This window comes from Brassica oleracea, chromosome C5, assembly GCF_000695525.1.
Source record: "Brassica oleracea var. oleracea cultivar TO1000 chromosome C5, BOL, whole genome shotgun sequence".
In the NCBI taxonomy this organism is placed as follows: domain Eukaryota; kingdom Viridiplantae; phylum Streptophyta; class Magnoliopsida; order Brassicales; family Brassicaceae; genus Brassica; species Brassica oleracea.
In genome coordinates, this window is record NC_027752.1 from 17300369 (window position 1) to 17310808 (window position 10440).

The 10440-nt window shown below is 38.5% G+C and overlaps 1 protein-coding gene across 2 annotated transcripts in view; it reads left to right on the forward strand.

The window, feature by feature from the left end:
* LOC106295213 overlaps positions 1-7416 on the forward strand; it is an 11412-nt gene extending 3996 nt beyond the window's left edge. Inside the window, exons 7-27 of one of the 2 annotated variants that reach the window (XM_013731052.1) lie at positions 271-399; positions 504-1061; positions 1169-1807; positions 1929-1997; positions 2260-2370; positions 2438-2680; positions 3237-3284; positions 3376-3504; positions 3807-3962; positions 4039-4101; positions 4229-4339; positions 4436-4519; positions 4619-4666; positions 4897-4971; positions 5191-5286; positions 5841-5921; positions 6000-6071; positions 6510-6554; positions 6647-6730; positions 6803-6906; positions 7003-7416. In XM_013731052.1, coding sequence (XP_013586506.1) covers positions 271-399; positions 504-1061; positions 1169-1807; positions 1929-1997; positions 2260-2370; positions 2438-2680; positions 3237-3284; positions 3376-3504; positions 3807-3962; positions 4039-4101; positions 4229-4339; positions 4436-4519; positions 4619-4666; positions 4897-4971; positions 5191-5286; positions 5841-5921; positions 6000-6071; positions 6510-6554; positions 6647-6730; positions 6803-6906; positions 7003-7105 — 3048 coding nt within the window. In that variant the 3' untranslated portion in view covers positions 7106-7416. The remainder of the gene's footprint in view (positions 1-270; positions 400-503; positions 1062-1168; positions 1808-1928; positions 1998-2259; positions 2371-2437; positions 2681-3236; positions 3285-3375; positions 3505-3806; positions 3963-4038; positions 4102-4228; positions 4340-4435; positions 4520-4618; positions 4667-4896; positions 4972-5190; positions 5287-5840; positions 5922-5999; positions 6072-6509; positions 6555-6646; positions 6731-6802; positions 6907-7002) is intronic. The other variant, XM_013731053.1, reaches the window with a different exon arrangement.
* Positions 7417-10440: the final 3024 nt, after the last annotated feature.

The following is a 10440-nucleotide window of genomic DNA, read 5'->3' on the forward strand; positions in this document are numbered from 1 at the left end:
GGGGGGGGGGGGGTAATATTCAATCATCTTTCATGAAGTCAAGCTCCCTCATGTCGGAGACACTGCTTAATTGTTTCAGTATTTCTGGTCAAATTTTCAACCTTTTCTAGTTTTCTGTTGTTATATCCTTTTTCTCCACCAGACGTGTCAGTCTTTTTTTCCCTAAGAGAAAGTTTTCAGACCATATATCAAAGTATCGTATTTCTTTTCTTTTAGCTGATATTTGTTTTGTTACTGAGATAGTTTTTATTTTTATTTTTGCATTTATAGTCAAGAGACAAGCTTCTTAGAGCATTACGAGCAATGAATGCTGCAGACGTTGCTGATCAAGTTCTCCGCCAAGTTGATAAATTGATCCGAAATAATGAGCGCGCTGCACGTGAGAATTGGTCAGGCAAGGTAAGAAATTTTATTCTTTCTTTCATTCTTTCCTACTCGTCTATACCTCTACATTAGTTTTGTTCACTGTGACCACTAAAGTCTCATGATGAACCTATTTTCAGAACAACCAGGCGATAAATCATCAGAATTCTTGGGATTTGTCAAAGAAACGAATAATGCCCCAGGGTGAAGATGATACAGTCAATGGAGAGGTTGCTCCGAAGCGCTTACGCCATAATAATAACATGCATTTGACTCCGAAAGGTCAAATAAGTGATTCTCCACATGGAACTGTCTCTATCAATGGCATATCCTCTGGTAACCATCCTTCGGACAGTGAGCCGACTCCAGTGGAACAAATGGTTTCAATGATCGGTGCTCTACTTGCTGAAGGAGACAGAGGAGCTTCTTCACTTGAAATTCTCATTTCTAAGCTTCATCCAGATATGCTTGCTGATATTGTTATTACAAGCATGAAGCATTTGCCTAGTAACCCTCCTACGTTGACAACTTCTCTAGCTACTCCAGCAGATATTGTCGTTTCTTCTTCCATAAATCCCATGCGTTCTCCGACTCGTCAGCCACAACTTCCTTTCGATTCAACCCTTCCCTTTGGGTCATCATTATCCGATGTGCCTAGCTTGAACGCGGTTGTCGACCCTAGACGCGACCCAAGAAGGGTACAAACTTCCATTTTTTGCTTGATTCTATCTTTAATCTTTTTTTCTCATGTTTGATTCTATCTTGAATGTTCTTTCTCCAAGATAACGTACACATAACTGTGCAGGACCCTCGTCGCATGGATCCAAGACGTTCAAATCCATCTGTGGGACCAACATCACTGCCTGGAGATGAGGGTAAAGAAACAGTCCCAGTTCAGATGGACATCTCGACCGTAGCGAGCAAGCCACCTTCGGTTCCTGATGTCACAGCAGGGACTGGTGGTTCAGTACATCCAACAACAGTAGATCATAGCCAAAACAAGGTGATGGGAAGTTCGATAATCAGAAGAATCGATCAGCCTGATTGCAGAGAGGACTTGTTGCCTATTCCCAAGGAGTATGGTTATCTCTCAAAGGGCAAATCACCTTTAGATGTTCCACTGTCTCCTTGCAGGGATGATGAAGGCATCAGAAATACAAAGCTTGATTTGGATCTAGTGTCTGTTCCAGATTTTAATCAACACTCGCCTTCAGAAGCAGGGCCAGATTTTGAACTACACCCCCCTGTAGACTCAAATATTACTGCAGCAGAGGAAAGCTACCGAGAGTTGGCACCTGTTCCATCATATGTTGAACTTACCACAGAGCAAAGCAACACTGTAGGAAAGTTGGCTTTACAAAGGATAATTGAATCAAATAGACATGTCTGTGGCTTTGATTGTAACAAGATTCGCATGGCACTGATTGCCCGATTGATTGCTCAGGTGAATGCCTCTTTGATACTTATTCTTTGTGGTTTTCCTGTTCCTTATTGAATCCTATTTTCAGTTTTTCTTTAAACTTTTTGTTTACAAGGATAAATGTTATTTATTTTACCATTTCCAGATTGATGCTGGCAATGATGTTGCAGCCATACTAAGAGCGCATATTAGTGTGGATCATCGAGAATTCAAGGTACGTATCACCAGTATTTGACTGCAGTGTTCATCAAAATCAGTCGTCACTTTTTTATTTGGGTTTGGATTCTTAATCTCTTCTTCCATATCTGAGAAAGTATTGGCTGTCATAAATATTGTAGCATCTTAGAAGTGCACAATACTGTTACAGTGCGAGTTTTTATGTGTCTGCATAAACTTTTTCCTCTCCAACTCTCAGTAACCGAGAGTCTACCATATATCTAGAGGAACCGCTAATCTGTTTGTTACTTTGTTTCTAGGGGCATGAACTTGTTTTACATGTTCTTTACCATCTGGATTCGATGGCGAATCTGGACACTGATGAATCCTCTTCCTATGCTACTGTTTATGAAAATTTTCTCATAGCAGTGGTGAGCATTTATTCAACTTTTTACGTTTCTTGTTTCTGAATCTCGCTTACTAAGATACTTGCTGTAGGCAAGATCATTTCTGGATACTCTCCCTCCTTTCGACAAGTCTTTTAGCAGACTTTTTGGAGAAGCTCCACATCTACCTGATTCTGCCATAAAGCTACTGAATGAACTCTGCTCCACTCGTCCTGACCCAGTTGGAGGAGAAGCCTGTGATAGTGAACGTGTTACCCAAGGGCTTGGTGTAGTTTGGAGCTTAATTCTAGTGCGTCCAAATGAGCGAAAAGCATGCTTAGCTATAGCACTGAATGTAAGAATCGGTAGTCAGACTTTATTAATTTTGTTTCTTACAAGCCTTGTCACAGAGTTCCTTTATAGTCTCACTGTCTCAGTGATGGAGAATGTAAGAATTCATATAATGTAAGTTTTAAAGTGGCTAGATAGTTCCTTCCTCATAACTTAGATCTCTAGATGTTGCCTTTAAAATCCCCCGTTTCTGTTAGTCCCACGAAATAGTTGCAGCATATTAGTTCTGTTGCTATAATTTGGTCAAGTTTAAGCTGTTTACTGCATTGGGGATTAACCAGCTCTATTCATCAGGGCCTGGGATGCAGTTTACCCTGTATACAGATCACATTATGAATTTCTAAAACTTTAATATTAGGATAATTGTTTAGAATGCACAGAAATTGCAATTTCATAAGCATTGTGTTTTGATCTCTCAAGTCCAGAAAGGAATTCATGAGCTTCTACAGTAAAAGAATGTTTTGCTTGAAACTTTCTTTGTATCTTCATACTTAGATTCATGGTCATGTTCTATTGATTTTTCCATGTTCCTCACGCATGTTTTAATCCGGTTATGGCAGTGTTCAGTTCATTATGAAGAAGACATCCGTGCAAAGGCCATCCGACTTGTAAGGAAATTAGTCCCTTTTTTTTTAACATGGTTCTTATTAACTGCTGGTACAGTAATTCTAATTTATATTTTCTGAAATGCGTGCATAGGTCACAAACAAACTATATCACCTTACATACATATCAGAGCATGTTGAGCAATTTGCAACAGATAGGCTACTGACTGCTGTGAACTCTGAGACAGATTTCTCGCAGACTGCAGAAGGAACAAATATAGAGGTAATAGCATATAGTCTTAATCTGGTAGTTGAGTGAATATCATTCTTGAAAAGGCAGCAAAGCTTCAAAAGCCATTAACCGTTCTCTAGAGGGCGTTTAGCTTAGTTCTCTTCGAATTATAGATAGAAAAGCTTACTACTCTTTTAGAACCTATAAGATGCTAGTTGCTTTTTGTCTCTGTTCTCGTAACTCTCTAAATTTTCCCTTGCGAGGATTGCCTAGTCGATGAATTAGCATGCTTTAATAGTTTAATTTATAAACCTTGACTTTTTATGGGTTGATTTGCTGACACTTATCTCCAGGCTAAAAGTCAGATAACTTCGACAAGTGACTCTCCAAGGTCTGGAAACTCTGACATTCACTCTCAGCAGGATCTACAAACTTCTCGTGATGTTTCTGTTTTATCATTTTCTGAAGCTCAGAGACTAATTTCTCTGTTCTTCGCTTTATGTAAAAAGGTTTGCTCCTAATGCTCAGAATATTCTCTGTCCTTAAATATTCCCATTGTTCTGATGAATACTGTAAATTTTCCAGAAACCTAGTCTCCTTCGACTTGTCTTTGAAGTTTACGGGAAAGCTCCAAAAACAGTAATCCAGGTGAGTTAACCTCCCTCACTTATATGCGTCACGAGTGGCGTGGCACTGAAAATTCTCCGAGTTGTAATGGGGGTTTAAGATATTCACAAACATCAAACTGACTTTTTTTTTTTTTTTAATGGTTCAGGCTTTTCATCGACATATGCCTATTCTGATACGAGAATTAGGATCATCTTATATTGAACTGCTCCCTATAATATCTGATCCTCCTAAGGGAAGTGAAAATTTATTGACATTGGTAAGTACCTTCTGTGTTACCTTGTAGTAAATCCACGTTGGCTTAAAAGTATTTTCTAATTTTGAACCAGCTCATTGTTTTTTTTTTTATGTCAAGGTGTTACAAATATTGACACAAGAATTGGCACCGTCGTTGGATTTGATTGCTACTGTAAAGCATTTATATGAAACGAAGCTAAAGGTTTGATTTTGTTATGAAGATCTTTCTAATAAATTTTCTTTGTTTGTATATATTTATGAGTCAAGTTTCCAAATCCTTACAAAAAGTTGTCTGGTGCAGGATGTTTCAATTCTTATCCCATTGCTTTCTTCACTCACTAAAGACGAGGTTAATTTCTACATTCTTTCGATTTTCCACTACTGTACTGTGAAGGAAGATGAATAGACTTGTAGTTTTTGTCCATTTGCACCCTATTTTGTTGCCTATCCGAAAATGTGGAAATTTAAGTAGTAACCATCGGCGAATTCTGATGGATGCAAAAATGATGTTTGAAACTGCTCATGAGTGGGTACCAATTCCTTACTTCGTATGACAGACACTCTTTTTGGATGTAACAGGTTTTACCTATCTTTCCGCCGCTTCTTAATCTTCCACCTGATAAGTTCCAACTTGCACTTGCTCATATATTACAGGTATATATACTTTTTTTCTGGTGGTCCATCCTTTAATTGCTATCTTAGATATGCTAGAACGATGTTGCATATAATTCGTTTCATGCGTTGTTGTTTTTAGTTTCTTATTTGTACTTAAGGTGGGTTTTTTTGTCTGAGAAGTGGTGCGCTCTCTGGCGGAATATATCCTTTCTTCCGATGTAACAACTTGTCAGATCATTTTTGTTATATCTGTGATAGGGTTCTGCTCACACTGGCCCTGCCCTAACACCTGCCGAGGTACTGATTGCTATTCACGAGGTTGTTCCTGATAAAGATGGGCCAACACTGAAAAAGGTATTTCCTGATTTTCCATTTTTTTTGAAAGTGCTTTTGAAGGACCTTGTTACCTGCAATTGTTTGCTCGAAATCAGTTCTAGTACCTAGATTCACACTGCTGTGTATCTTTTCCTCTTCAAAATCTTTCGTTCGTTACCATCCCTTTCTCTTTAGTAGATCCGACAGAGGTAGGTTACCAAGAAATTAATTGAAAATAGGTGGGTCAGGAGAGTTCATTCAGCCTTCCTCTTAGCTGAATTATTCTCGGCTTAAGTCTTAACATCTACAGTATTATGGCATAAGCACCATAATGATATCAAATGTCCTTTTTATTTCTTGCTATTTCCATGTAAGCTGTTTTTGCGAAGGTCGATGGTGCATTCTCATGTCATATGATGCTATAGGAGGCTAGGAAACTAGTGGCAGTTAGCAACTGAGTAGTTAGATTGTCAGTCTTGCCATAGACTTGATTAATCTGTTCAGCAAACAATGGTCCCTCTATGAATGTTTCACCGACTCTCTCTCTCTGTCTCTTGTTAGCAGCTTCTCATTTGGCTGTGTTTTGTTTTCAGATAACAGATGCATGTTCAGCTTGCTTTGAACAACGCACAGTTTTCACGCAGCAAGTCTTAGCAAAGGCCCTCGGTCAGATGGTAAGTCAAAAGCGAACATATCTGTAGAAAAGAACTACTGGTTTAGATATTTACATATGTGATACTTTATGGTTTCAGGTTGATCGAACACCTCTGCCTTTACTCTTCATGAGAACAGTAATTCAGGCAATCGATGCTTTTCCAACACTTGTAAGTGTCGTAATGGGTAGAGTAAAGAACAAAGTGACGTATAAACCCAAAAGCTATTTTATAAAACTGAATCGAAGTAACATAATATAGAATTTGAAAACATCCCCGATAACTGCGTTCTTTCCCTCTCATAAACCCTACAAAACCTCCAAAGTTCTCTCTAGGCTCTAGCGTGGATAGTTCTCAGTCACATACGAGACTCATCCTCATTTATAAACGCCAGGAAAAGTTAATAAGGAAATGTATATCCTAAGTAAAGTCTTAAATCAGGATATAGAAAGAACACGTAGCTAGCAAGTAATTTGGCATGAACAAAAAAATCTACAGACAAGGCAATAAGATTTTCAACTAGTATGATGAAGCCTCATATATGAGGTTGAGGTTGCATTAGATTCTTTTAGTCCGAATACAGAAATTTCTGACTTTTTTTTTGTCCAGGTTGACTTTGTCATGGGAATCCTTTCCAAGTTGGTGAGTAGGCAGGTGAGTTGTTTTAAGATCAAAGATAAGCATCAGCTTTGTGAATATTTTCCGTCTGGTGTGCTTATGATACTATTTCTTTTGGGTGCATGCAGATATGGAGACTACCAAAACTGTGGCCTGGCTTCTTGAAATGTGTGTCTCAGACACAGCCACATTCTTTCCCTGTCTTGTTGGAGGTACAAGAACAATATATATGAATTTGATATATCTACAGAAATTCTGAACGACTCTTTGGTATTGTTCTGCAGTTGCCAATGCCACAACTTGAAAGTATAATGAAGAAGTTTCCTGATCTAAGACCTTCTCTTACTGCTTATGCGAATCAGCCAACTATCAGAGCTTCTCTACCAAAGTACGTCCTCTAAATTCAAACAGACACTTCGTTATCCAATCTTTATAAAGTGAAAACAAAATGTCAGATACTGAATCTTGATGCATCTTTTACCAGTTCAGCTCTTTCAGTTCTTGGGCTTGACAGTGGGCAAGATTCGCGGCCACAAATGCACCCTTCAGATGCAGCTTCTTCTGTTCATGGGGCAGCCTTAACGTGACCCTCTCTGGAAGAATAGCGGAAGGAGACAAAGCACTGATACTGAAATCTTGTGTCAATGGTTCGAGAATGGCTACCACACGTGTCTCTGGCCTACTAACTACATGTGCGGCTGTGTTAGCAAGACCAGTTTTGTAGGCCAGTGTGTGTGGTCATTCATATTTTCTTATTTCTTCCCCTTTTTCTGTGTATATTTTCTTATAAGACATCACTGTGCCCGTGAAAAGGGGGTCACCTGTAGTGAGTGTACAATTGCTTCAACGTTGTTTCCTATATAGAGAAGATAAAAGAGTTTAAAAGGCTATAATATTATCAATGAACCATCAGATTTTACATGTATTCAAGGCCCATCACAATCTCTTCGTGAAGGGTCTAAATTTGTAATGACAAATTGACAATATATCAATTATCAATATATCAAAGCATGTATCCGTAGCCCAAATCACACGTTTAATATATCAATTATCACTGTTCTAGGATACATTCAAAAGACCCTGTATCTCTCAGCCTTTTGAGTTACATGGATTCTAAGTGGGAAGGTGCCCATCAGACTTCGAGGCACCCTCAAGGTAATGGACCGGACCAAATTATTTGCAATTTGTAAACTTGTAGACCAAATATGCAATGATCTCGTAAATTTGTACATTGCAGGCCCATGTATCGGAAATCAATTACACAGAGAAGATGACATTGCTGTGGAATCATCAATGTCCGAAGGTAAGAAACATCAAATTTAATGGTCTTGAAGTTAACGTTTTGCTCCTGAACACCGTTGACTTCAATCTTGCTTGAGAAGTCTATGAATCTTTACGAGTCAAAAATTGTTTCTTCGAACTATTTCACAGTTATGAGCGAAGCTTGGAGATTCTTCTGGATCACCCATCCTTATGGATAAGTAACATCCCCAGCATCCAAGTGAAGATGCCAGTTTAGTATCCTCGAGGGACCTTGTGGGACACCTTCCATGTCGCGCCACCACCTGCTCTATAAATGTTGTTTCCTGCGTGGAAACACCACGTTGTCATATGCTATAATAAGATTACAAAGACGGGGCTCCATTGCGCACCAGAGAAAATCCACAGATAAAAGGAGAAACTCATAGTTGGAAACCTTCCTTCACGGTGTCTAGTTGGCGGGTTGGATGGGAAAAGGGACGTCTCCACCTATTGAAAGCAAATCCCGACATATCGACATGGAACCTCCTTAGTCTTTTACTCTTCTCATTAGTGTGCCATCCAATGACTTGACTTCCGTTGCATATTGGACCCTCTTGGAAACCAAGTGTCTATACATCACTCCCGCCTTCCTAAGAATCTCCCAAGTCTCAAACGACGCCGCATTGCCCTCCACCACTATATCCACAACACAGGCGGCTCCACTAGCCTCAGAGTCTGAGCACTCCAGTTCAAGTAACACGCTTGCATCGCTCGATGGCGTCACCACAATGATCAGCTTCCTCGCCACAAAATTGAAATCCTCCTCCTCCTTCACAATCTCCACGAAAATTACTCCATCTACGGCCGTTTCGGTTTGATCTCTTCCGTTTGACCGTACGGTGTCATACCTAGTAGGAATCCAACGAGGAAGAAAGCGAGAAACGGTCGCCGCCATGGACCTCTTCGCGAGCCTTTGGGATCAGCGGTGAGGTGCGAAGAGTTATTGTGTTTACTGATACTCTTTCGAGAAGGAGACGACGAGGGGGAGAATGGTGCGCCAACATGCACCGGAGAGAGAGTTCGCCGGATTGAAGGCATCTCGGATTACGTTGAACCCCCTCACATTCTCCAAATCAGATTATGAACAACAGAAGAGCACTAGTTCGTACGATTTTAAGCTCGAGTTGGAATCAGTAAGGTCTTGGGTTCAATCAACTCTAGTTCGCCCATTTGGATCCGTCGTCGCCGAGATCTGATGAAAGTTAAACGGGGTTCGTGGGACACGTGGCTAGAATATGGCTCGGAGAGGAGAGGGACGAACATTCTGTTAAACATTGGAGTAATAATTTGGGTGATGATGTCATCATTTACTCCAGTGATATGTTTCTGGTAGGCCTGCGCATAAAATCCGTAATCCGAAATCCGAAATCCGAAATCCGAACCGAACCCGAACCGAAAAATCTGATCCATACCGGTCCGAAATATAAAAAAATACCCGAATGGATCTTGTAAGGTGGTACAAAACATATCCGAACCCGAAGTGTTATTAATCGAACCCGAACGGGTAATCCGAAAAACCGAAAAAATCAAAAAATCCGAAAAGATATCCGAAGAAACCGGTCCGAATGTCCAAACTAATATACAATGTAATTATATGAAACATGAATATATATTTCAAATATTCAATTTCATATTTATTTTGATATGGTATCTAACAATAAGTATTTAAAATTTAAATAACTACTTTAAATACTTAATTATATATAAATAAGTATACATTTCTTATGTTTTGCTTTTAAATTTTAGATTTCATTTCGGGTATATCCGAACCGATCCGATATAACCCGAATCCGAATGATATATGGTTACTTTATGGGTTCTATGATGTGATACAAAACCGATCCGAACCCGATGTGTTATATCCGAGCCCGATCTGTACTTGCAAATTTACAAGAATGAGACCTAGGAGGTGTTATAAAAAAGAACCGAAATTCGAAAAACCCGATCCAAACACCAACGGGTACCCGAACGTCCAGGCCTAGTTTTTAGTACGCATGCGAGAGTTCGAAGAAGATACATATTCGTCTTTTGAATTTTTAAATTTGTGTTCAGTTTTGTAATTTTCATTTGATTTTTTTTTTGTAATAGTTTTATTGGATTCTGCTTATAACATTTTGGGTTTGTATAGATTTTATTAATTTAAGTAAGATTTATCATGAATCTAAACTCATTTCTAAAATATCCGTAAATTAAAATCAATAAAATAACAGTACTTAAAAAACTTAAATTTTTTATATATGACTAAATAATAAAAATAAGCATTAGACTAAATATTTAATTATTTATTTAAGTTCTGAACATTCATTTCGAAATTGAATTTTGGTTTGGATCCATAGCTATTTTCATATACTTCTTTGATTTAGATAAGGACAATTATCTCAAATAGCTATTTTTAATTTTTTTGTCACAAAATAACTCTAAAAAAAGACTAAAATAATTTTTTTTTATTTTGAAAATTTTAGTATTCATTTAATTTTTTTTTTGAATTCATCCCCAAACTCAACCTCTTAACTCTAAACTATAAGTCTTAGATTAGTTAACCCTAAGAGCACCTCCAATGTTGGAGTTCTAAATATGAATATGTGTGTATGTATATATTGTATATGTGTATGTAGTTGTG